Source organism: Ochotona princeps, chromosome 10 (assembly GCF_030435755.1).
Source record: "Ochotona princeps isolate mOchPri1 chromosome 10, mOchPri1.hap1, whole genome shotgun sequence".
Taxonomy (NCBI): Eukaryota; Metazoa; Chordata; class Mammalia; order Lagomorpha; family Ochotonidae; genus Ochotona; species Ochotona princeps.
The window spans coordinates 38,647,472-38,673,752 of NC_080841.1; the positions used below are offsets into that span (position 1 = coordinate 38,647,472).

The 26,281-nt window shown below is 45.4% G+C and overlaps 2 protein-coding genes across 5 annotated transcripts; both read left to right on the forward strand.

Moving 5' to 3' along the window:
* The first annotated feature begins 5,618 nt into the window (after positions 1 to 5,618).
* COMMD3 (COMM domain containing 3) lies at positions 5,619 to 9,399 on the forward strand. Its single transcript, XM_004578556.3, has 8 exons — positions 5,619 to 5,802; positions 7,057 to 7,168; positions 7,276 to 7,339; positions 7,435 to 7,469; positions 7,817 to 7,877; positions 7,979 to 8,035; positions 8,125 to 8,184; positions 9,062 to 9,399. Exons 1-8 carry the CDS (start codon positions 5,664 to 5,666, stop codon positions 9,119 to 9,121), a joined length of 588 nt encoding a protein of 195 aa, XP_004578613.2. The 5' UTR covers positions 5,619 to 5,663; the 3' UTR covers positions 9,122 to 9,399.
* Positions 9,400 to 10,229: 830 nt separating this feature from the next.
* On the forward strand, positions 10,230 to 20,411 carry BMI1 (BMI1 proto-oncogene, polycomb ring finger). Of its 4 annotated transcripts, XM_058669320.1 has the most exons (11): positions 10,231 to 10,796; positions 15,462 to 15,589; positions 15,861 to 15,957; positions 16,568 to 16,623; positions 16,719 to 16,769; positions 17,274 to 17,382; positions 17,459 to 17,504; positions 17,822 to 17,920; positions 18,219 to 18,299; positions 18,386 to 18,524; positions 18,607 to 20,411. In XM_058669320.1, exons 2-11 carry the CDS (start codon positions 15,478 to 15,480, stop codon positions 18,612 to 18,614), a joined length of 798 nt encoding a protein of 265 aa, XP_058525303.1. In that variant the 5' UTR covers positions 10,231 to 10,796; positions 15,462 to 15,477; the 3' UTR covers positions 18,615 to 20,411. The 4 variants fall into 4 exon arrangements, with proteins under 4 accessions (XP_058525300.1, XP_058525303.1, XP_058525302.1 ...); XM_058669317.1 differs by having other exon boundaries at positions 10,230 to 10,796; positions 18,386 to 20,411; XM_058669319.1 differs by lacking the exon at positions 10,231 to 10,796 and adding an exon at positions 13,823 to 14,483 and having other exon boundaries at positions 15,459 to 15,589; positions 18,386 to 20,411.
* The last annotated feature ends 5,870 nt before the right edge of the window (positions 20,412 to 26,281 follow it).

Here is a 26,281-nt window from a genome sequence, read left to right on the forward strand (position 1 = left end):
GAACTGGCACCCTAATGGGTTGCTGGTGCTGCAGGCAGCAGTTAACTTGATGTGCCACCACACCAGCCTCAAAGTGTAAAAATTACTGAAAGTAGAAAATATTATTCTACAGCACAGGTCCAACTGTTAGGATATTTTTTGTTGGTATCCATGGATCTAGCCAAAACAGCAGTTTCTACGGTTTGAGAAAATCTTTTAGAATAGATTTCAAATCCAGAACCAAAAAAGAAAAACAATCTGCTAGATTTTCAATGGAAGGCATCTTGAAGCTGATGCGGTTCTGGACAGCTCATCTGTTTGCAGCATGACTGTGAGGCTCGGCTGTTTAGTGTGGCTGAGAGAACCTTGCTCTTACGGATTGTGTCGCAGAAGGTGTGCTATACAGAAGCGGCAGGCTTCTCATGAGGAATAGCAGCAGCCAACCTTTCTTCTTCCCTCATCCTCTCCCTCTCTTTCTTGCCTCTTATCTTTCTCTTCCTTTGCCCATCTCTCAACTGAAACATACACCGGGACAGTCTGTATGCATATGGAAGAATTACATACATGATACTTACGAAAATAGTTTCAACAAATCTATGCTTCACTTTCAGTTCTTATAGCTGAAGCCATGGGTTATTCTGGCTGTTGCCACATTAGTAAAGTAGAAAACTGAAAAGGTGAGCTTTGTAATTTTAATTTCAGTATAGAAAAAAAAAAAAACAAATAAATCAACCTGCTGTTAAGGAGTTAATTGTGTTCACTATCTAAACTGTTTGACAGAATTTATGAAGTGATTGGTCAGCTCCTAATTTTCACACCCGTTTTCTGGTGAAGTGAATATAAATTTCATAATCTATCTATACAAAAAAATGTAAATTGAAATCCTTTAAATCATTTACCAAATTCAAAGACACATTGTTATTTATTTGTTCATGTAGGGAAATTTTAATTCACATAATTCAATCTGTTCTTTTCTCATTACCTGTTAGATAGAATATGACTGCTTTCTTTTTTTTTTCATGTTTCAAAGTGATTTTAATATGTGCCATATTAACAATTCCCATATTAAGTACATAACATCTAAATATTATCACATGAGTCAGTGGACTGCTTTCCTTATTTCTTAATTCCTGCAGCTTTAAATGAACATTTGCTTCCACTTTTTAAAATTGTATTTATTCACAATTCTTCATTTATTTCTAAATGAAGTCATCTCAGTTTTAGTCTGCATGACTCAGGTACGATCAACATTAATTGCTTTGCTTAAAAATAGAGGTTCAAACTGACTAAACAAGATTCCAGTACGTTACAGTGAAGCCCAGAGGGAAGACATGGCTTTTCTGAAATATACAAAGACCTTTCTAGAACTAGAGTCTGATATTTGGTATTACAGATCATTTGATAGTACAGATCATAAATTTATTCTTAGGCATATTCCTTTAGTTTTATAGGTATCATGTTGTGCCTCAAATAGATAAGAAAATTATAGCATGCATTACTGATGATGGCTCCAGAATTTTACCCCATTCATTCAAGAGTATTCTTCGTCACTATGTTAATGAGACTTTCTTAATTTGAAAAGTTTAACGATATAACCTTCACTGAAGGCAATGTTTTGAGATTTATCTTTCTGAGAAACTCAATTTCTTAGCATAATTAGACCCTTTAAAGCATCGAATTATCATATTTTTGATATTTTGATATATTTTGATGTTTTCCCCTTGATACAATATTAAAAATGTGATTTTTAAGAATGGTACTAAATGATGAAAATGTTACTTACATAGAAGCTGTATTATTTACTATTTAACCTAAATGTTTTGATAAAGTTTTTAGGGGGAAAAAATCCAAAATGTTACAAAAATGCACTAATTTTCTAAATGTTTTAGGCAACACTGTATTATTGATTTTTTTTTTAGATTTCACTTTATTTTTATTAGAAAGGCAAATTTAGAGAGACAGAAAGATCTTCCATCTGCTGTTTCACAGCACAAATGGCCACAACGGCAGAGCTGAGCTGATCTGAAGCCAGGAGTCAAGAGCCTTCTCTGGGTCTCCCACACAGATGCAGGGTCCCAAGGACTTGATCCATCCTCTACTGCCTTCCCAGGCCATAAACAGGGAGCTGGACTGGAAGCAGAGCTAGCAAGATAGGGGATGCTGGCACTTGAAGGTGGATTAGCTTATTGAGCTATAGTGCTGGCCTCTGTATCACTGATTGTCAATCCTGTGGTTTCAGTTTCTTGAACGTAGGTGGCATTTCACTTTCTCTCACATGCTAAGGTACCAACTCCTTTGAAATGAATTTCAAGTTTATTTTAAATCATCACAAATTAGTCTACATTATTGGTGGGGAGGGAGGCGAGAGGTTGAGGTGTTATTTGTCTGACATAACAAAACAATGACCATTTAAAAATGATTGGTATTTGATTTGATACTCAATAAATTAAAATAAAATTTGCTGTCCCCTTGAATCTGGAGTCTGATACAAAGCACAGTTTGAGACCATGAACTGTATGGTTTGGATGTGCAAGAACTTGACCGCTGAAATCACGAGTCCTAATTTATGCCTACCAAGTTAAGCTAGCCAATAGAATAAATGCTTGAGCATATAGGTTTTATAAACTCACTGGAATAATCCTTATTCTCAAAGGTCATGTTTAAGCCAGTTACATATTTCTCTCCACTGCCCAACTATGGTTTAAAAAACTTAAAAGCATTAAGTTCTATTTTTACTCAAAAATACTCATGACTAACCAGTATGGGGTAGGAGAGTAGACAGAATGGGTTTGAAAGGTATAGGTGGTTTTAAAATTTCTTTTAACTTTCTTTTCTCTAAAAATTAAGCAGGAATTTCATGGGCTGGAATAGGACACATCCCTTATTTTAGGCTGGCATAGTATTGATGCCATTCAAAACTTGTGGCTACCTCATTTTTTTCCCTCCATATGCATATTCAAGGAACTTTTCAATCTAAAGGTAAACTTTCCTTAGGTTTTCTTTGCACAAAAGTAGAAGTATTTATATACCATAAAGAAGAAAACATTTTAATTCATAAAACTAACAAAAGTAGCAATGAGGCCTTTGGGAAAAGTTGACCACATAGATCCTGTAAAAGCCCCAACCCATTTGAATGGAAATCACATTTTCAGGGGCCAGTATTAAATTGGTTTCTAGAAGGAATTAACCAACCAGATGAAAGGATACAATGTGTTTCAAAACTAAAACATTGCTAAAAATTATACTTTCCAGTTCTTCAAATAAATTCTAGATTCCTGAAGAGAAAAACAAATTTATCAATGGTCTGCCTAAATTTTATAGTTTAGAAGTACAATACATAATTAACATGAAGATGTTTGGTCTTTATTTCATTATTTTCAGCTGCACACAATTATTCTTTTAAAATCTCTTTGAGGCCAAATCTAGTCTATTGGCTTTCAGTGGAATTATTACAAGTTTAATGAAAGTTCCAATGCTTATTTCATTGATCAAAGAAAAAATTTTAAATAGCATTTTTCAGAATATGTTCATAGTTTTTCTAACAATATAAAATGCATTAGTTTTGTTTATGAAACCAAGGAAACCTACATCTGGGTAGTCATGCCTTTTAATGATTATACTTCCATGTATTTCAATAGCTTGTCAAAAACACACATGTTCTACATTTAAACAAATATTTAATCCTGTGCTTCCTTCAAAGGGAGTTGAAATAAATGTACCTGTAGTAGGAAATTTTAGGGTTTTTTTTTTTTTTTTTAGCAACAGAAAACATTGTGGTTAAAATTTTTCTGAGAGCTGGAAATGTATCCTCAACTTGGGCCTAACACATGAATATATTTAGGCAGTAGAGGACAAACATCCTTCGAGAGAAGTACTTACATATGGGCCAGAGAGTAACGTGACAACTTTTATGGAAACAATCCTTGTGAATTTCCTAACTTTTATGCCTACAATCTTGTGTTAATTCTCCTGTTTTAAAATAACCCTTTAAAAATCTGTGTTCGTGCACTAATACGTTCTGGTTTTGACACTAAAACTCAGTAGGATTAGAACGGTCACCTCAGATGTTATTAGAGTGTCAGCAGTGTTAGACTAGCTCATAGGATATACATGTGATCAACATAAGGTGCTTGGGTGTTAATATTGTTCAACATTTGCACAACTTTTTCCTGTAAAAAAAAAAAGATAGTACCTGGGTAAATCAGATTATCTTAGTATTTTTCAGCAAACGGGTCGTTGAAAAGAAGCAAAGAAATCAGAATGAAAATGAAGAGATGAGAAAAAGAATATGAATGTGATTACTAGGGGTTTGTTTCAAACAGACCCCAGGGAGACTTTTCAGCCTTCAGTGCTGCTCGGTTGTCACGCGGGGACGGCTGGGCACGAGCTTTTGAAAGCTTGCAAAAGACGGAGGAAAGTCACTCCACCTGCTCCCGAGGCTCCAGATCCAGTCACTGTTCCCAGGGACCTGGTGCCAAACAGAATCTGATTGCATAAAACCCCCTTCCCCAACCCCCAGACGCCTGAGTGAAGTATGCCGGGGAAGTTTCACCTTGAGCTGACGTTGCCAACAATCGCTGCTGGACTGTAAAAACAACTTTCTCCTTCGTAATCCTCCACTCCATCCCTCATCAATTCAGACTTGTAACTTCTCAAGTTCTTTTGATGGAAAACGCCTCATCTGCTCTGCTTCGCGGGTTCTTTCTTTTTCGCTTTTAAGAGTCTTTCTTGTTCCCCAAGCCAAGTTCTAGAACCAAGAAGGGTCGTTAGAGTTTTTACATTCTTGAATCTCTAAAGTTACGGCTATTGCAAACAGGAAGATCCTGCCACTAAGTGCACTGAGATAATCATCTCAGCTTTACCAAGACTGTATGAAGTAATTATAACACCGGACCCACAAAAGGGGTGTACAGTATGTATATCTAGATGGGATTACTTTGGCAAGGTGCTTATCTGCAGCGGCAGTGACGGTTTTTAAGCATCCTGTCAGACACGTGCAGGAATAACTAATCTCCTAGTTGTAGGGCTGGAGTAAAATACTCTCGCACACACCTTGTGCCTGTCTGTGCGCGCGTGCACACACACACACACACACATCACCACGAAGTGAGCACTTTAGTGCCTTATTCCAGAAGAGGCAAAGTCAAAAATAAAGAGCAATTATAGGACTAGCTTGCTAGTCTCACTTTTAAGGGCAGTGCTGCGGGGTTAAGCCAGTTCATTAAAGCACACACACCAGTTGGCTTGAACTGGAGTTTCCCCGCAGGATATCGAGCTGCGGGAGGAGCGGGGAGGCTGGGTTTGTGGGTCGGTGGGGACCCGGTGCCAGACCCGACACCTCCCACCACTTCCCCGAGGGGTTCTGCAGGAAAAGCAGCCGACGACCGTCCTAGGCGAGCGCCGAGGGGAAGAGAAAGTGCCCTGCGCCTTCACAAAGCGCCCATGGCCGCCCCTCTCGCCGAGCGGCGGCCGCGAGGAGGACTGCCGGGAAGCGGCGGCGGGCGGGCGCGGGGCGCGGGCGGCCCCGGGCCGGAGCCGCGGGCGGGCACCTCGCCGCCGGGCACGTTACCCGGGAGGCCCCGCAGCCCCCGCCGCCGCCCGGATCGGCGCGCGCGCGGCCGCATCAGCTGAGCGCGCGGCGCGCGTCACGTGGTGCGCGTGTCGAAGGTCACGGCGCGCTCACAATGGAGCTCTCGGAGTATGTGCAGAAAGGGTTCCAGACGCTGGCGGATCCCGGCTCCTTCGACTCTAACGCCTTCACGCTTCTCCTCCGGGCGGCGTTCCAGAGCCTGCTGGACGCCCAGGCGGACGAGGCCGTGTTAGGTAAGCCGCTCGGCTGTGAGCTGGATCGGCCTGGGTGGAGGGGCGCTCCAAGAAGAGGCGCTAGACCGAGCTCCAAGAGGGGGAAAGCCCCGGGAAGAGGAAGTCTCCGGGCTGTGCCCTTCGCTCCGGACGGAGTGTGGGGACGAGGCTCTGCCGGGACCCGGAGCGAACTCGGAGCATTGTTCTGGCCACCCTTGGCACCTGCACAGAGCCAGCCACCCGTTCCGGGCCTGCTTCCCCACCCAGTCTCTTTGTTCCTTTGTAAAGCCCGTATTCAGATCTTGTCTGCGGCCTGAACGTAAAGGGTTTCCAGCCTGGTGTGAACTGGAGGCTGTTGTGAAACTTGGACTTCATCTGGGGAGCTCCCCGCAATTCCGGCTTCCTGGGCCAGGCCGGCAAAGGTTTCAAAGGGAACTGTTTGGGAAGTAACGGCTGGGTCCAACAGTGTTGACAGCCTCCAGCCTACAGAATACCCCAGGCTGCTCGGATCGCCCCAGCCCTGGAGCTTCATAGGTTTTGCCCAGGTTCTTGCGCCTGCAACCTGGAAATAGGGCGCAGAATGCTTTGTTGCGCGCTGCTTACCTGCTGGGGGTGCGGATCTCTGAAACGATCTGCTCCCTTGCGCGAGTGCAGCGCCAGTATCGAATGAGAACATTTTTAAGACACGTAGCTTTCAGATGACTTGTGCAATATCCATAACCCAAGTCGATTTTTTGGGTCTTTTTCTGTAACTTCGTGAACGAGACATTTGTACAAAAAGTTTGAAAGTGGAAGTTCTTTAACTAAAATAGTAACCACCACCTGGGTTCATCTCAAAGGGCGGGGGCGGGGACAGGACTGTGGAGACCTGAAAATACTGATAGGATTTTAAAATTTGCATTTCGCATTCTGAACTCCAGTATCATTTCTAAAACTTATACTATGTAAGCTACCTGTTTCTTTGTTTTTCCTTTTCATTTATTCTGTCCAGTGTTATATTTTTTCCCTTTGGCAGTCTCAGTGTCTTGGAGAAATAGTAAATGTATTATGGCAAAAATAACAGAAGCCTAGTAACAGCAGAGATATTGGTATGTCTTTACTGTTTTGCATTTGATCTTGTGGCTCATCTCATTAATTGACACTCCCTTGGTTTGATTTCTTCTTGTTATCCTGCTGAATGAGTTTTTCTTTTTTAAAAATCCAGATTAAAAATACCCCTTTAAGGACCCTGGCTGCACTGAATTTTTCACTGGCATCCCTGGCAATTTGTTTCAGATCACCCAGACTTGAAACACATTGACCCAGTGGTTCTAAAACATTGTCATGCAGCAGCTGCGAGTTACCTATTGGAGGCAGGAAAGCACCAAGCTGACAGGTCAACTCTGAGGTACAGAGCTTATTTAAATAGCCATTTACTTTCAGATTAGTTACCTTTATGATTCTGATTTCAGTTTTGCTTGGAGACTAAACTTTGGCTTCCCTTCTGCCACACAGCTCTTTTCTGGAAGACTGTAAATTTGACCAGGAGCGAATAGAACTGTTTTGCACGGAGTATCAGGTTACCTATTTTATATTTTAAAAAGAACAATTACTGTATTTCTTCTCTGTTTTCAAAGACATGTTCTCTCTCTCTCTTTTTTTCTCCCTCCCCAGAATAATAAGAATTCCCTGGAGATCCTACTGGGAAGGTAGGTACTGTGTAAGGGATCAAGCTGAGGCACTTTTCACTTGTAGGTAGGAATGGAAAGAGCTAGTGTCAAACAAAACAAGGACAAAAACCTGAGATCCTGACTCAAAGAAAAGAGGCCAAAGGGCAAGGGACACAATTGAAGTTAAAGTAATGCTTTTAAAGATGAAGTTTATTGAGATAATTTTAAGGTGCTCTTTTACTCTTCAGAACTTGATAATTAAGAATTGTAAATTCAAAATGGATTAAAGTGAGGAGGGAATGGAAGGTGGACATCTTTGTAATCAAGATGAATACTGAATGTTGTTCTGTAGATACTGTGTCCATAATTACCATCATATCTTTCAGTATAGGTAGATCTCTCCCTCACATAACTGATGTTTCTTGGCGCTTGGAATATCAGATAAAGGTAAGTTTAACAGAATATTCTCTAAGAGGATTTAGAGAGATTTCAATAAAGGCTGGTATGTACATGTTGTGTGGTGGTTTTTTTTCTTTTTCTTTTTTTAGACCAATCAGCTTCATAAGATGTACAGACCTGCATATCTGGTGACCTTAAATATAGAGGTATTTCTAGATAAAATCTATCTAAAAATGAAGTGGGTGGTGAAATGTGACATTTCTTGATTTAAATCAGCCTCCTTTTTCTTCCCTAGAACACCGATCCCCGTTCCTCCCCAGGGCTTAGCTTTAGTTGCAGCATGGAGCAGCTGCAGGTACGGTATTAGGATCTGTGAATACTGCTCTCTTTTTGTAAACCTTCACTCGGGAATTGTGCTTATGGAACGTTCCAAAAGAAAAGTTGAGCATCAGCAGATAATGAAGATTGATTGGGAGCTTTAAAGGAAAGGGGTTTTCAAAAGCAGTATTTTAACCTAGGTTCACTTTTGAGTTGAAGTTGTTTAGAATTGCTGCACACTGGCTCATCCCTCTGAGATGCTGAGGTAGAGTGTGGTGTCAGTTGCTTCCCTGCTTGAGTTGGATATGATGGAGCAGAATCAAGAGCCTGGCTTTGCTCTCAGAAAGTGAGTTAAACTTTCAAAATTGGATTTTTACACTGACCTGAAATGGCTTTTCATGAAGAAGGAACAACACAAGTTCTAAAACTCCTTCTGTTATCCATGTAAGAGTGGGAAAATTCAAAACCACCGATTATCAGCTGGAACAACGATTTACTTCTTACACTTAGAAAAATGAAGATCGTTTGTGACAATTTAGATGAAACTGGATTTTTCAAAAGCATACTCTGCAAGTTGACATAACTTTTAGACTTTAAATTTTCAGGACATGTATCTCTAGCCTAACCTTTCTTTGATATCTTGAGAAATTTAGTTTAGATACCCTTTGCCTGTTGAGGTTTCAGTCAGGGAGTATGTCTCCAGCTGGGGACAAAATAGCCAATTTGGAGGTGAGATTACTTAAAAGGAAACGTTTCCTTTGATGGCTGCTGGTTTCCCAAAAGGTTAAAATCCTACCAAGTTTTAAACAAGTTTATGAAGTGCCTCCCGATGTCTTTTTTCATTGCTTTTCTCGAACTTGGATACTATGGCTCTGTGTTTCACCCTAAAACCTGACACTGTATACTTCTTGTAGGATTTGGTGGGGAAACTTAAAGATGCTGCGAAAAGTCTGGAAAGAGCGACTCAGTTATAACTTGGGAAGTTAACGATCCGCCCCAATCTAGAGGAAAACCAGCCCGGGCTCTGGGAGCTGGACGTCCTCCCTGGAGCTCAGTCGGAGACATTTCCCCTGTCACTCATCAGTCCTGACACGTTTTCCACATGTGTGGAAGGGGCTTAAGAGGGAATATCTGCCTACGCATTGCAGTTATCTTCAGTAGGAACTGTACATTTCTCCTCTTTTGATCTTTTTCAAGTCTTGTGAAAGCAGACAGCATGACCCTCCGAATAAATAAGTTGTTTCTACAAAGAGTGCTGATATTTTGTTGGGATTTGACTTTGTTAATTATTAGTTTGGGTGATGAGCTTGATAACAATGAGCGTTAACTTTTTTACGATCGCCTTTCCCCCGATTAAAGTTAAGCATAGCGGGAGAGGGTTGCTATCTGCGGGGTTCATTGGAGACCCCGGCTTATTCCGGGAAGTCGGCGCGTACGCGGTCGCCCGTGCGGGAGCCAGCCGGGCCCGTTACCTGCGCCCAAAGGGCTCGCCCACGGCCCGACCCCGAGGCCACCGGGCCCCGGGCGAACCGCTGCCCGCGCGCGCCCCGCCTTGGCCGCCGGCGGGCGGGCGAGGAAGGGGCCGGGCGGCCGCCGTTGTTTCTCCAACTCGGGCGCAGGTCCCGCTCGGCGCCGCGGGCGTCTGGGCCGCAGCCCCGTCGGGTCGGCACGGCCCGAGCGGGGGGATGGCGAGGGGCCCCCCGGCTGACGTGTGAGCCAGCGGGCGGCAGAAAGAAAGAGAACGGGGGGCGGGGGCTGCGCGCGGGGCCGGCGCGATGCCCGCGCCCGGAGCAGGGTGGCGCGAGTGGCGCTGTGCAGACTCGGCCGGGCCGCCACCGCCGCGGCGCAGCGCGGGGGGAGGGGGCGGGCGCGCGGCGCGGGGAGGAGGGGGCGGCCGCGGGCCCGACTACACCGACACTAATTCCCAGGCCGCCCTTAAGGAATGAGGGGAGCACGTGACCCGGTGGGGGGGCGGCCGGGGGAGGGGGCGGGCGGCCGCAGAGCCATTTTGGAGCCGGTGTCAGTTTCCACTCTGCCTTCAGCGGTGCATTTTTTTTTCCACCCTCCCCTCCCCCTCCTCATCCTTCCTCCCCTCCCCCCCGCGTCTCCGCACGCACACACACGGCGCCCCCCGCCCGCCCTCCTCTTCCCCCCCTCACCCCACAGCAACTATGATGAAATAATAATCGTAGTATTAAAGGCAGAGATCGGGGTGAGACAATGGGGATGTTGGCGAGGGCGCCCCGATCCGGATTAGAAACACCTCCCGGCCCCGCAGAATAAAACCCATCGCGCCCCTCCGCGCGCTCCCTCCCCCGAGTGCCGAGCGGGAGGCGGCGGCGGCCGAGGAGGAGGAGGAGGAGGAGGAGGAGGAGGCCCCGCTGGAGGAGGAGGCGTTGGAGGCCGAGGAGGAGGAGGAGGCCGAGCAGGAGGAGGAGGAGGAGGAGGCCGGGCCCGGGAGGCGGCATGAGCCGAGCACGGCGGCCGCGGCTGCTCTGGGCCGCGCTCGTTGCCCATTGACAGCGGCGTCTGCAGCTCGCTTCAAGATGGCCGCTTGGCTCGCATTCATTTTCTGCTGAACGACTTTTAACTTTCATTGTCTTTTCCGCCCGCTTCGACCGCCTCTCGCCGGCTGCTTTTTCCGGGTACGTAGGAGGCGAGGCGCCTCGGGGACGGGGATCGGGGGGCGCGGGGCCCGCGCGGCGGGGTTCGGCCGGGCCGGCGGGGGGCAGGGGAGCACCCCCCCACACCCCACCCCACCCCGTCCTCGGCCGCCCGCCCGCCCGGCCGCCGGGCCGAGGGCGCTGACAGCGTGGGCGCCGACCCCGCGCCGCCCGCCGGCCCGCGCCCGCGCCCGCGCGCCCGCGCCTCCCGCGCCTCCTGCGGCGCCGCCAGCGACCCGCAGCCCGCGCCGCCGCCGCCAGCCGGGCTCGGCGCCGCTCCAGCCGCCGCCGCCGCCGCCCGCTCGGCCGGCCGCGCCGCGCGCCGCGCGCCCCCACGGTTTAGTTCCTTTCTCCGCCGAGCGCCCCCCGGCACCCTCGAGACGCACATGGCCCCCGAGGAGAGCACTTGTAGTTGCGGTCCCTACGGCTCGGCTGGCCACGGCGCCCTTTGTTGAGAGGTAGATTTGGATGAAACGGGGACGGGTTCCTGAAATCGGGAGCTGCCTGGGTCAAGTGGCTCCCCTCCTCTCCCGAAGAAAGGGCTTTTCAGGGGTTTCAGCAGCCAGGGAACGCCCCCATTTTATAGGGACGGGTTACGTGGGGGGCCGCGATCCCGCCGCGGTGGGTGTTAGGCAAGAGGGAGCCCCGGCAGAAATGTTATTAACTTAACTTGGAAGGACACTTGTGTGAAACTGGATGGCTGGTAAGATGGCGGTTCCCAGTTTCCAAGGTCTCCTGCGTTTGTGTTTAAAGGGGTAAAGTTTTCAAGGTGGTATTTGCTGGGAGTCTTGGACGAGTGCTGTAAGCATCGCTCGGGACGTGCTTCTTGGCAAGTGGGCATTTCACATTTGGAGCTGTTTTTGGAGTGACGACGGTGGCTGAGCTTGAGTCTTGCAGGAGGGTCGCTGCTGTTGTTGGTTGTTTCCCCCCTCCCTTCCATTCCCTTTCTCTCTTTCGCACCCCCTCTCCTCTTCTCCCCTCTCGAAGATCACAGCTTTCCTCTTTCCCTCTTGGGTGGGGTGCTGTCGGAATCCTGACTCCAGTCTCCTGCGTTTTCCAGGCTTTGCTAAATGTCAACATAGGTCATGTGGTAAAAGGATGCTTTGGGAAAGGGATACTGCTTTGGGAAAGGGCTGAGAAGTTGATTGCTTCTGGGTACGCAGTCATTTGGGCTTGACAGCGGGGAAAGCATGATCTTCTCCCCCCAGAGATTTACAGTTAATAATTGGAAGTAAACAAGTGGAGAGACTTTAATCATTTCCAATTGCAATAAAAGGATTTAGTGGGCTTAGTGGTCACGGTTCAATATTTGAAAGTGAAGCATGTATTAGCCCCGTCCCTTAAAGAGGAGGTAAAATTCCAGGCACATTTATCCGTATGCAGGTGTAGTTGGGTGTTATGCAGGATTATCATGAGTAGTTTAGCCTATATTTTGCAAGAGTCTTAACCCCAAGTTCTGGAAACATTAGAAACCATGCTAAAGATTCAAGGATATACAATTGTTGATAGTGGGTAGCAAGTTATGAGGCTATGTTAACATTTGAGTTTTAACAAGACTGAGAAGTGTCTCAGAAGTTGACTTTATGAACAACATTGTGTTTTTTAATGCTTGAGTTCATTTTCATACATCTGCCCCCCAAGTGTAGCCAGAGATGTTTGAGATAACCTGCCAGTGCAAATTATATGCCTATTAGCAATATCTTTAAAGCCATATAAAAGTCGCAGTGTGTGCTTGTGTGCACACACATTCACATTTATCCGCTTTGTAAGAAAATTGAGGGTTTTATTGTGTTTATTATATCTGATAAACCCAGTGCTACTCTGTCACTAAGTTCTTGGATCTATGTTAAGTGTCCCAGTAGGCCAGATTCTCCACCCGAGCCAGGGTGACCCCAACTTAATCCAGACTCCTGCTGGGCTGTGAGCCTTGCCGGGGTTATGGAGTTCATTTGCATTTCTTAGATTGCAGGTAGTCAAGATGATTGCTAACATAAGAACTTACTTCTGTTTTCCTTCATTTTGACATTACTTGTGTTAGGCCTCCCACTAAAAACTGATAGTCTCCAGTGAGTATGTTACAACGGCAAGCTTTTATCATTGCATATCTAAGGCATTTTTACTTGCTGAAGAGCAATCTCTGTGTTAGAAACTTGAGATTTTCAGATATAAAACACCAGAGATTGTTTCTCATGCTTTCCCAAGCATGTCAGAGTTTTGGAAGTCATTAGGTTGCCAGTACATTCAAATAGTAATTAAAAAAAAAAAAAAAAACCTGATTTTGATAAAAGTGAACAGTGATGTTTAGTACCACTATAGAAAATGATAGTAGGATTTTGGCCAGTCCTTCTGAGCTGAGGTAGACGAATTATGTGATAAGATGTAAGATGAATTTGAAAGTGTTTTGATCAAGTACTCATGACTTATATGTGTAAAACCAGCCGGTAGATAATCTCCCACCAAGATGTGATTGTTCTCCATGTTAACACTGGTGGTGGTGTGGTGGTGGTGGTTGTCTGTACGGCAGAGAAGAAATAAAGGCAGCTGTTATGGCTGACATCGCTTCACAAACTTGATAATCAGTGATGTTAGTCGTAGTGTGCTTTCACAAGCAGACAGAAGTATCACCTGGTTGTCTTTCTAGGAAAGATTCTGTGGTTTCACAAGGAGACTTTTCTTTAAGTGTCAAGAAGGCTGGTCTTGAATCACCACTGCTATTGGATTTAAAGATTGCTGCTCTGTAGGGACATTGCTCTACCTCCCACCCTGCTTAGACTGCTGTGAAAGGCGTGGCGACAGTGTTCTTCCCAAGGCACCTGAGATGGCACACGTGACGTTGTCTGGTTGAGTTAAGTGGTCGCCACTGGACTCACTTTGATACAGAGGCTTGCTTGTCTTGGTGAAGCCAACTTTTGAAGCACTCAACTCTTAAATTTTAGCCATTGAGGTGTGTTGTTTGGCATTTTCTCTTCAGTATTAACATTTCCTAAGAATTAGAACCTTGGATGCATCTTATTGCAAGTTTCCCACTACTTGGGGGTTTCTATTCAAGGCAACTTTGTGTTTCACTCTAGCTTCTAGAGCTCTGCCTTCTCATGTTCTGGAGTGAGTGGAGCAGGGATAGGAGAGGGCTAAGAAATGCATTTTTCAAGAACGCTGTGCAAAGTGATCGCCTTCCCTGGCTGTCCTCTGGTGCCTGACGGCTGCCAGTTCCCACCAGGACATTTCTGTGATAGATGGGGTCTTTGGGGGTAGCATTCGTCCTGTGCGGCTTTGGAAGGAAGGGAGGCTCGGCAAGTCACGCTTGTTTTTGCTCTGCTGTCCTTCCCGGGCTGACAAACTGCTGCTTTAGCTTTGGAGAATGGGCTCATCATATGGTCCTATACATACTGTCACAGTTCTACCACTTACATTTTCTTAGCTGCAACAGTTTGTTCAAATAAAACATAGGTGGTCTGTTCCCTCCTCTCCCTCCTGTAAAACAGTTCATTTTTCAGACTTTGCAAAACTTTGTGTCACTCAATTCAATCTACAGGAGAATTTCATATTAGAGAAGGAAGCTTTGAAGAGGTTCAGTGCAATAAACGTCTCTGCAGTTTCAGCTCTGACAGTTTCGTGCTAAGGGTATATACAGTTGGTGATTCTCAAAAGATCCCTTCGTGAAAATTTTGACCTAGTGAGTACTAACGGGAGAGACTGAGAGTCGATGTGAGAAGAGGCCCCCAGGAGCGTCCGAAATGGCTGGGAGTTGGGTTTGCCTCTTCCTGCAGCAGTTGCCGCTCCAGACTCCGGTTCCGAGGCCGGGACCGGGTCCCCCGCTGCGGCCCTCCCGGCCACCCCGCTCCGCCCCCGCCCGCAGCGCCCGCGCCCGGCCCCGCCCCCGCCCGGCCCCTCCCCCGCGCCGCCACCGGCCGCCCCGCACGCCCGCAGAGGCTCGGGGCTCGGCCGGGCTCCACGCGGAGTTGCAGCCGTGGCCAGATGCCAAGTGTAAGTGTAAGTTGCTATGGAAACCCCTACCGAGGCGAGTTCCGAATCCGGAACGAGACGGAGCCCCCGGCGCCGCCGGATCCGCCCCTCGCATCCCAGCGCCGGCGTGCGCTGCGCTCAGGCCCCAGCCCGAGGCCGGCCCGAGGTGCTTCTCCCGGGGCCCCGGCACCCAGCCCCGGAAATGCCAGGGATGCAGATAGAGCAGGACTTGTCTTCCCTTTGTATCGTGTGAAAGCATGCCAGGTTCAGATTGCTCCTGCCGTCTCAAGACAGGGAGAACCTGGGACCTTCTTTTGAGCATTGTGAGGAAGTTGACTGTAAACCCGGAGACGTGAAACAAGCCCTAGTGGTTGGAAATCTCTGTGAGGATTGTGTGGCATGTGCAGCGGCCGTGAGGACGGATGCAAGAAATAGACCCCACCCCAGACCTTGCCTTATGTGTCCAGGAATGACCACAGGTCAGATCAGTTGGCTCTTTTCACTCGTTCAGCAGGCTCGTTTCAGGTCTGAGGAGTACCTTCTTCCTAGTAGCACGCCTTGGGACAATCCATGGTGTTAACTGAGTTGGATGGACTCTGGGCCACTGTGTGTTCAGTGGCTGGGAGTAGGAGATCCTGTGGGCGTTGTTTCTATGAATGACGGCCATGTTTTCCGTGTCTTGCAGGAGCTTTCATCAAGCAGAAATGCATCGAACAACCAGAATCAAGATCACGGAGCTAAATCCCCACCTAATGTGTGTGCTTTGTGGAGGATACTTCATCGATGCCACCACCATCATAGAATGCCTACATTCCTGTAAGTACCAAGCTTCAGCCCTTGGGGTGGTGGTACAAAGAGGTGGAGTCATTTTCTAAGCTTATGTGTAGTGACTTTTTGTTAATACCTATATTATTACAAGTGTGAAGGGTGTGAACATCCTCAGGATTATCAGCTAATTTCTTTTATTTAATTGGAAATGCCTTTCGGCATTTGCCATCTTCCACCAGTGCTTGGTTTCTGATACTGATTTTAATGCTTAGGCCTCTAACTCCTAAACTTATAAAAATTTTACATGTTCCTACTCTAGTCTGTAAAACATGCATTGTGCGTTACCTGGAGACCAGCAAGTATTGTCCTATCTGTGATGTCCAAGTTCATAAAACCAGACCACTACTGAATATAAGGTAGGAAAATTTTGAAATTCCTTCTTTGTAATTGCTTTTGGAGTTTCATAATTAACTGAAGGCAGCCTTGTTTTTTCTTACCACAAAAAAATCGACTCTTGAGTGTATGTATTTTATAGAAGGTAGTCCTTTAATTTCCTGCTCTTAGTAGGGATCAAGTCCAGACAAAATTTAGTATTATTCCAATGATTTTAAAATGTTTTCCCTCAATTGTTTTAAAACTGAAGTGGTTTTCTATTTTTACATTGTTTTTACTGACTTTTTGACAGATATGAATATTTTTAAAAAGATTCCCTGCTGTCTTAGGTCTATATTTATATGAGCTAATTTAGGAACTTGAATGGTAGCAAGTCTCTTGATTGAGTGAATGTGAAAAAATTATTAACTTATGAAGTAGTTTTTTTTTACTGACCAAAAGAATATTACTACATTAAAATTTCATAATATTTATTTTGTCAGTGTATGGACCACATCACAATCAAGTAAAATACTAATAGTAATACTGCCAAAAACAACCAAATAAGTTATAGAAACTTTCAGTCATTTTTTGTTTTTCTCATACTAACTGGTAATATATTTTATAATTCTTTCTTAATTTGTTCTTTTTCAGGTCAGACAAAACTCTTCAGGATATCGTATATAAATTAGTTCCAGGGCTTTTCAAAAGTGAGTAACTTGATTTAAGAATGCAATTAGCAGGAGTATTCATTGGTTTTTACCTGCTGTACTAAATGCTTACATTTGTTCCCTTCCCCCTTCAGATGAAATGAAAAGAAGAAGGGATTTTTATGCAGCTCATCCTTCAGCTGATGGTAAACTTTTTTGGGGGGGAGGGGGTGAAACTTAGCAGTAATTAAAATAGCAAAGTTGAGTTTATTTATTTATCTGCTTTGATTCTGCTATATGTAAAGTATCACTAAATATTTGTGCTTTTTATTTATTTTTTTAAAGATTTATTCATTTTTATTACAAAGTTAGATATACAGAGAAGAGGAGAGACAGAGAGGAAGATCTTCCGTCCAATGATTCACTCCCCAAGTGAGCGCAACGGCTGGTGCTGTGCCAATCCGGAGCCAGGAACCAGGAACTTCTTCCAGGTCTTCCACATGGGTGCAGGGTCCCAAAGCATTGGGCTGTCCTTGACTGCTTTCCCAGGCCACAAGCTGGGAGCTGGATGGGAAGTGGAGCAGCCGGGATTAGAACCAGTGCCCATATGGGATCCTGGCGCGTTCAAGGCGAGGACTTTAGCTGCTAGACCATGCCACCGGGCCCAAATGTATGTGTTTTTTAAATTGAATCTTAAAATGTCTTTATAGCTGCCAACGGCTCTAATGAAGACAGAGGAGAAGTTGCAGATGAAGATAAGAGAATTATAACTGATGATGAAATAATAAGCTTATCCATTGAATTTTTTGACCAGAACAGGTAAACTCTCTAGGAAATGTATTTTAGGCTAATATACATTAGATACATTCTTTCACTAATAAATTTTGTTTCTTAGATTGGATCGGAAGGTAAACAAAGACAAAGAGAAATCAAAGGAGGAGGTATGTTGTATGTTACAAGAACATGGAGAAGAAACATTGAATTCTAGTCTTGATGAGGGTTATATGTGGCCCTTTCAGTTCATTTTGTGTAACATTGCTATTCTTTGAAAATAATTTAGTCTATGTTTAATGTTTCAATGTAAAGTTTATTTACTACAATTTTTTACCTATAGTAATAGTTAACTCAGTATAGTTGAGAGTTAAGTCACATTCAGTTCTGGTGTTGATCCTTTATCATATTCAAGCAAGTAAATTAAAACTTTAGCTGACAGTTAAGAATTGAAAGAAAAACTTTACTTTTATGAATGTGCTCTCAGGTGAACGATAAAAGATATTTACGATGCCCAGCAGCAATGACTGTGATGCATTTAAGAAAATTTCTTCGAAGTAAAATGGACATACCTAACACTTTCCAGGTACCTACTTTATGGTCCCCATACATTTTATGTCTATTTTTAATTTTTTTCTTTTTGGAATCTGAATCCAAAACCACAACAGAAAAAAAAAATTTATATACCTTCTCTTTTGTGCTATGAAGACAAATCCATTAATCATTTCTAGAAGTAGTTTGTCTTCATTTGAAGTTTCAAAAGGAATTCTTTGTCCATGTGTTTGGAGAAAAAAAAATTAAAGTAGCTGAATATATATGGCACAAAAATATAGATTTACCTTTGTGCTTTTGTTACTTTAATAGTTGAAATGTTTTTTCTGTAGATCGATGTCATGTATGAAGAGGAGCCTTTAAAGGATTATTACACACTCATGGATATTGCTTACATTTACACCTGGAGAAGGGTGAGTAGCACATCTTTTCTTAGGTCTTGGTGGTAAACTGCACTGAAGAGCTGAGAGTGACTTCTTGTTTCCTTTTCACTTGGTAGAATGGTCCACTTCCTTTGAAGTACAGAGTTCGACCTACTTGTAAGAGAATGAAGATCAGTCACCAGAGAGATGGGCTGACAAATGCTGGAGAACTGGAAAGTGACTCTGGGAGTGACAAGGCCAACAGCCCAGCAGGAGGTGTTCCCTCCACCTCTTCCTGTTTGCCCAGCCCCACTACTCCAGTGCAGTCTCCTCATCCACAGTTTCCTCACATTTCTAGTACTATGAATGGAACCAGCAACAGCCCCAGCGGCAACCACCAATCTTCCTTTGCCAACAGACCTCGAAAATCATCAGTAAATGGGTCGTCAGCAACTTCATCTGGTTGATACCTGAGACTGTTGAGGAAAACCATTTTAAACCCCGATTTATATAGATCTCTTCATGACATTACAGCTTTATAGATGCTAATACATGTGACTATATCGTCCAAGTTGTTTTCTTTTGTAGTATCATTAAATTTGGCTATAAAAGATGGACTAGATGTGATATTTGTATGGACGTTAATTGAAAAGAAAGATTGTAACTGTAACTATGAAGAATTGGTTTCTGGGAAAGCAGGCAAGGTTTTTTTTTCTATGTGTTAGGAAAGATGTGAAATGGTAACCATGTTTGGACTTGGAGATACTCTGCAGTGGATGTAAGCATTGGGCCATAGTTTGTTAATCTCAACTAACGCCTACATCACATTCTCCTTGATTGTTCTTGTTATTATGCTGTTTTGTGAACCTGTAGGAAACAAGTGCTTTTTACCTTGAAATTCAACAAATGGAAAGAATATGCATAGAATAATGCATTCTATGTAGCCATGTCACTGTGAATAACGATTTCTTGCATATTTAGCCATTTTGATTCCTGTTTGATTTTTACTTCTCTGTTGCTACGCAAAACCGATCAAAGAAAAGTCAACTTCAGTTTTACACTCTGTATGCCTAAAAGCGGGTACTACCGTTTATTTTACTGACTTGTTTAAATGATTCACTTTTGTAAGAATCAAATGGCATTATGCTCGTTGTACAATGCCATATTGGTATATGACATAACAGGAAACAGTATTGTATGATATATTTATAAATACTATAAAGAAAACATTGTGTTTCATGCATTCAGAAGTGGTTGTTAAAATTCTCCCAACTGGTTCGACCTTTGCAGATACCCATACCCTATGTCGAGTCTGGTTTCCCAACATGGAATGTTTTTTAATGTGGATATTGAAGTTTAAATTCTGTTGCATTGGGAGCAACTGCAAATCATAATATCAACTTCTCCAGTAATATATGCTTATTTTAAAAATTGTTGCATTAAAGAAAAAAACTTAAGGCATACAAAGTAGTGTCCTAATTTTCTATTGGTTATGATGGGCTTAACTGTTTTAGAATGCATACTTATGACTACTTTCCGAAGCAGATTTTTAAATAAACCAGCAAATTACTGAAGGGAGACATTTTATCTAGATATTTTAATAAATGACACAGCAGTAATTTCACATTTAAAAGTTGCTTTAATAGTTAACAGTGGAATATACCCTCTCTGTAATGTTTGGAAATAGTAGCAATGTACTAGGAGCTTCTTTAAACAGGCCTTTTTAAACAGAGCAAGCATGTTGAATTTAAAATATGGGTAACCACAGCAAATTTGTTTGTGTTTTGCTTTGGTCGAACTTGGGGTATGTTCATCACTCATCAGTTACTTGTGAGGGTGTTTATTCTGTATGAATATTGTTTCATGTTTGTATGGGAAAATTGTAGCTAAACATTTCATTGTCCCCAGTCTGCAAAAGAAGCACAATTCTATTGCTTTGTCTTGCTTATAGTCATTAAATCATTACTTTTACATATATTGCTGTTACTTCTGCTTTCTTTAAAGATACAGTAATGATGTTTTATGAAGCCACAAAATACATATATTTTTATTTTGTTCTAAATTTGTACAGTTCATTGTAAGTGTTGTTTCTAATTATAGATGTAAAATGAAATTTCATTTGTAATTGGAAAAAATCCAATAAAAGGATATTCATTTAGAAAATAGCTAAGATCTTTAATAAAAATTTGATATGAAAAGCACAATGTGCAGAAGTTTTGGAAACCCTGTAGTGGATTACAACAGGAAAAGCTAAAGAGACTACATTGCTGTCTTGAAGTGATGTTGCTAAAAAGTACATGCTTTGTTGTATATTGCTTGAAAGCTCATTGAAAGATGTATCTGTTTATTTACAATCTTTGAAGTAAAAGTTACCAATGTTTGCCAATTTGGGTGAATTTAACTTATTTATCTAGGCTTTTCTTCTGTTTTTTAATGATGTCATCAAGGATAAAGAAAAGGTAGCAAAATTTTCAAGTAATTTTAAAAAATCTTGCTATGTACATAAAGAATGTTAAAAAAGCCTTTTTCAGAAGCTAAAAAATGTTACTATTGATACACTGTCACAAAAACTAACTTTGCAAGATCAACACAACTAAAAAGACTTGGCATCTCCCTGATAGTTTTAGTTTTGAAATTACTTATTTAAATATCAGATATTGTATCAAATGGCTTAGCACTATTTTACCATATTTGAATGGTGGAAAACCATACTTTTTCATCTTACCAAAGGTATTTCATCGAAAATTTCATGTCTTATTAAAACAGCAAAAAGATTTTCATATTCTTAACCAACCGGACCCTCAGAGTTCTAATGATTAAGATTTAAAACCTTGCTTAATTACCACTTTAAACATTGTAGCATTACAGAAAACCCATGTCAAAGCTTTCAATTCTGTAAGAAGATTCAAACCAGGGTATATGAAAAGTCAGTTTTAGTTTTGACTCGAAAACATTTTAAGATCTTGTCATATAAAAGTGCCAATAAAATATTCCACAGAACATTCTTGATTTCACAGATTCTTAGCTTAAATGCAAAAAGAAAACCAAAGCTGACTGCTGTTGTGCAAATAATGATCTATCTTGCTTTACATATGCATACCACTTTACAAATACTTTTTGCTTTTCAAATTAACGGCCGTTAATTGCACTGAGTTGGAAAAAAAACTTGCCTTCAGTTGACTTGACCTACCAAATCATGCTGCTTCACTTCTATATCCCACTATCTGTGCAAAAGTTGGTATTTCTGGAGATAAAATGCAACTGACAGAGTAAGCTGGTTAGGAACTTCCATCTTTCTCTAACAGTTGAGGTTGCTTGTGAAGTTTTTCATTGCACTCCTTGTACAGGCCTTTCAAAGGCTCATGAAACTTCAAAGGGCATCTAAAGACCCTCGAGAAGGGAAAGAGATGAAGATGTTTCATCTTTTAAATTCATGACAATCTGAGGAGGGCACAGGATTTTGAGTTTTGAAGTAACCTGCACCTAGAACTCAGTTTCTCAGAGTCCTTAAGTGAAATGTTAATTTTTATCTGTATCTTACAGGCTCGATAAATGCTTCATTTCCTCTTCATTGCACTAGGAATGATAAAAGTTCTGATTTATTATTTAAATACCTACATGAAAAATGGAGGCTCCATCGTATTCTTAAAACAGATGGTGATTTCTCCATACAACCTTCTTGTGTTTTGTCCAAAACCAGGTCTTCATCAAATTATGTTTAAAATGCCAACTTGTGTCATTTTGGATTGTGCATCTTCTAACAGTTTACTAATTAACCACTGCTCAGTTACCACGTTCGCCTTTTAGACATCTAATGTGGTGTGAAGATCACAGAACCCAGCTCTCTAACATAAAGCTCTCAAGTTAGATGCGTCATTTCATCCGAGGATATCTCAAGTATAAAATGAACAGCAGGGGACGATTTCTCAAGTCCCTTCCCTTGCTCCCTCCCCCCCCGCCCCCGGCCACATCTTTAAACTGAGGTCACAGAGTCTAGTGGGTTAAAGGGAGAAACAGGATTCACACATTCCTGCCTCCCAGTAAATCAGACTCGGGGAAATAGCCCGACAAAGACCTTAAGACAGCCGATCTCGCTGCAAATCTCAAGATCGTTCAGTTTTGATTGTGAAAGCCTCTGAAATTGTTTACACAGTCAAGTGCTTCCTGTTTCCGCAGTTAACTTTTTTTTTGAAAAACTTTTTTTTCTTCTTTTGGTTCTTGAAACGGATTTCCTTTATTTGCACCAGTTTCTTTTTCTTAGTGTGCAATTTCTAGAGGACTCACATGAAGAAGTTCCTCAACTGTCTTCATGAGGTCGATGACATCAGAAGTCATTTGTCCCTGCTAAAGCTACCTTAGGGATCCCTGTTAGTTTTCTGAAGTTCACCTGGAAAACTCATCTGAAGCTTTCTCTAATACTAAACGTTCAGTAAGAACTCCGATGATTTAATTTAGTCAATCTGACAGGAGTAGCTTCCCATAACAGCAGGTCTTGTTCCCTTGGCGTAAAGTGCATTGCAGCGGGAATATTCCTCCTGGCGCGGATGGGTCTTCATAAAACCCACATTTTCCAGCGAACTTTGTCCCAAAGTCGTGGCCGACCCTGAAGGGTCCAGCTCGCTCCCCTAATTTAGCTGGAAGCGAAGTGAGAAAAAGAGACCAGGAAGGCGGCGGGCCGGGGCACTGGAAAAATGCGTCTAAAATTGGGAATAGAAGCAAGACGCTGTAGAGGTGGACAAAGAGGTCACTGCAGGAGTAGAAGCCGGGGTAGGCGGCAGAGTGTTAGCTCACAATGCCCATTAAGTGGGGGCCGTCCCAAGAAAGGCAAAGGGAGGAGCGCACTGCCCGGCATGGACCGGAATGCCAGGGCGTGCGCGATCGCGGCGGGAAGTGCTACCACTTTCCACACACCCAAAAAGGGGGCTCCTTAGGTTCTAGCGCCGGGTGGGAAGGACTCCAGGAGTCCGCCCGCAGGCAACCTTCGCCTTTCTTTTCAGCGCTGCCTCCTTGGTCAGGGGGCCTTGACCGTAAGGACCTGTTGAGAAGGAAATGGTCCTGCGGCCTCGCATTTTTCACTAGCATCTCCGGGAGGAGTGGAAAGGGGCCCAGCCACGACCTCCGCTCCGCGCCGTGGCCAGCCCTGCCGAGCTCCAGCCCAGGTTACCGGGCACCGGGAGGCCATTTTGCGCGTGCGCCTCTCGCCTCGCGCCGCCCTCGGCTCGGCGTCCTCGGCTCCCGCCAATTTTGAAAGTCAGTGTGTCAGGCCCTACAGGATTTAAGCCGCGAGGGGACCACGACGCTTGCCTCGGCTGGGTGCCGTGTGGAGCAGCGGCGATGGGCCGCGCGAGGCCCTGGGTTCGGCTCTGGCAGGAAACCGACCCCACCGGGCGAGGGGCGACTTCGCGGGTTCCCAGTCATCGTCTTATGGTCCTGCTGCTGCTTCAAACTCCCTGGCTCTCTTTTGGCAATGAGATTTCCCTCAGAGTTATTTTTTAATTGGGAGAATTTTAAACCAAAATTATTACATACTTAAAGTCGCCATTCCCAAGGTTTCTGAAAGGGACTTCGTGACTTGAAAGGTCGACGGGGAATGAATACTCCTGCTGAACTTGGTTAATGGGGGAGAAGTCGCTCCCATCCCGTGGGAAGATGGGGTGGGGTGGCTGAGCAGCAGACACCTCAAGTTCTGGGCAAAGGATCACAATTTGGGATCCAAAAACACCTCCTAAATATCCCGGGACAGGGCGAACCCGGGGTGTCCAGCACCCTGAGCCGGGCTGGCGGCGGCGTCGTCTCCGGAGGTTGCCGGGACGCGGCCGGCTTCCTGCAGAGCCCACTGCCAGCTGCCCGGAGCCGGCCCGCTTCTCTGAGCCTCGCGGCCCGAGTGTGTCCAAAACCCCGTGAGAGAAGAAGGGGCGGCTTGGGGAGAGGGTGGGTGGGTGAACGGCGGAGAAGCGAAAGCAGCCTAAAATGGGCGCCGCCGGCGCGTCCTCTTTATCAGAGCGGCAGGCTGCAGCAGCCGCCATTTGGTGGCGGATTTCGGTATTTCAGTACCACGTTGTGCTGCACGTCACAACTGGCTTGTCTACGTGGCATAGCCATTTTTTTCTTCACCCGCGGTTTTACCAAATGCAAATTTCCCCCTAACCCTCCTCCTCCTCTGGGGCACGGAAGCCCTCCACCTACACCCCGGGTACGGGGCTCGGCAGCCCCTGGAGCAGCCGCCGCAACCCTGGCCCCTCGACCCGGCCAGGAGAGCCTTCCTCACTGGTCCCGCGGCCGGGGGCCAGAGGGAAGCGTGACAGAGCCCGGCTCGCACCTCCCGGGGCTTTTCCCGCCCCGTTTTTCCGAGCCAGGGGCGACACTGAGCCCACAGCTTTCCTCTCCTCAGGGCGGACAATCTAAATTTCTTTGGGGTTCCGAGGAGCATTGGCTTTCTGCCCTGCTGCCTCCCTTCCCTCGTCTCCCGCCGCCCCACACCAGTGGGCTGTGAGGCCGGGAAGTGAGCTTGGGCCTGACGACAGACAACCCCACGACGGTGTTTCCTCAGGGAATGCCGGGGGCGGGTCCGCCCTCGTGTTCCCCCCACGCACACGCCTCCGTTAGGGACCAAGGAAAGGCCGGCCGTCCCTTGCAGAGCTCTGGGTCGCCACTTCAGGTGGCCGAGGTTTCAAGGACTTCCATTAGAAGCCCCGAGGTGAAGCGTGAGGCGCCTCACAAGCGCAGAACAAAGGGGGGGGGGGGCGAGGGCCCGCTCGCCGCTCCCCGCGCTGCGCGGGGCCCGGAGGCGAGGAAGCTGGGGACCCCCTAGCAGCGGCCTGGAAACCCGCCGGCTTGGGGCTCGGCACGGTCCGCAGCCTCTAGCTGCCTGGGAGGACTGCAAGATTCCAGTCTTCGAGCCGAGCTGCCATGTTGCGTTCACTGAGGGCGCCACTAATTTGACGCTTCCGAGACGGCGACGACCCCCACAACCCCTCGAACCCGAGAGCCTTGGGCCCCTGGGTGCAGCAAAGCGGCTGTCAGAACCCCACGGCTCTGCAGCCAGGAGCGGGCGGGAGCCGGGGCTCTGCGGGCGGCCGAGGCAGCGCGGTTCGGGCGCTGTAGCCGCTTCCCCTCACCACCTTCGTTCCAGTGGCTGCGGGACTGCGCGCTCGGCAGAGGCTCGGTTGCCAGTAGCAACCACACGACGGCGATTTGCAGCCAGGGCGGCCGCCGCCACTGCCGCTGGTAGTGCTGCCTCCGGGTACTCCTCGGAGGCGAGCGTTTGGAACCCTGGGGTTGCCTTGGGTGACATCTCGCTCCCCAACCCATGCTCCGCATCCTTCGGTACCCTCTGCGTAGCTGAGAAGTCAGCGCCCTGGCTTGGCCCTGCCCCCACGGCAGACAATAGGGGCGGCTGGGAACCCACACTGTGTGGCCAGCGCGTGCAGAGCAGGCACCTGAGCCTCCAAAATAGGATCGCTTTGCCCAGTCCCAGCCCCAGGTGCCTTTGTCTGACTTGCAGGAAAATTAGTTTTAAGTAGTCAACCAGGAAGCTTTTCTTGACATCAGAAATAGGAAGGGTGCCTAAAGAAAGACGACGCCCACTCCTTTCCTATTACACCCACACAAAGAGCTTCACGTTGCGCTGCTCTTAGTACCGGTGGCTTTCTTTAGCGTTGGAGCCAAACGCATACGCAAACCCTACAAGCTTCCCTCTTCTTTGTCTGCCATAAATATTTTGCGTGAAATCCATAACGTGGCCACTGGCGTTGGCTCAATCCTTCTACCCAGACACTTGTCATTCACGAGTGTGTGGGACACATTCCCCCACCCCCCTACCCGCCACGTTTCAATTGATAAGCCGCATCAGCCCTTGGCAATGTGGTCTGATGAAGAAAGAAAATGAATGGCATTAACCCTCAGGGATCTTTCTGCCTTTTTGGTAGCTCTAGGACACTAATTTTAACTTTAAAAAGTCTACTTCTTAATATTTTATAAGGCTTTATTGAAGAAAAAATTGTGTAAGTATTCAGCTAATCCTTATTTTAGCT

Excerpts from the sequence above, each read along its gene's own strand:
- COMMD3 (XM_004578556.3), top strand. The coding sequence starts at position 5,664 with ATGGAGCTCTCGGAGTATGTGCAGAAAGGGTTCCAGACGCTGGCGGAT. Across the intron at positions 7,470-7,816 it reads CTGGAGATCCTACTGGGAAG|TATAGGTAGATCTCTCCCTC; the intron begins GTAGGTACTGTG and ends CATATCTTTCAG. Across the intron at positions 7,878-7,978 it reads GCTTGGAATATCAGATAAAG|ACCAATCAGCTTCATAAGAT; the intron begins GTAAGTTTAACA and ends TTCTTTTTTTAG.
- BMI1 (XM_058669317.1), top strand. The coding sequence starts at position 15,478 with ATGCATCGAACAACCAGAATCAAGATCACGGAGCTAAATCCCCACCTA. Across the intron at positions 15,958-16,567 it reads AGACCACTACTGAATATAAG|GTCAGACAAAACTCTTCAGG; the intron begins GTAGGAAAATTT and ends GTTCTTTTTCAG. Across the intron at positions 16,624-16,718 it reads AGTTCCAGGGCTTTTCAAAA|ATGAAATGAAAAGAAGAAGG; the intron begins GTGAGTAACTTG and ends TTCCCCCTTCAG.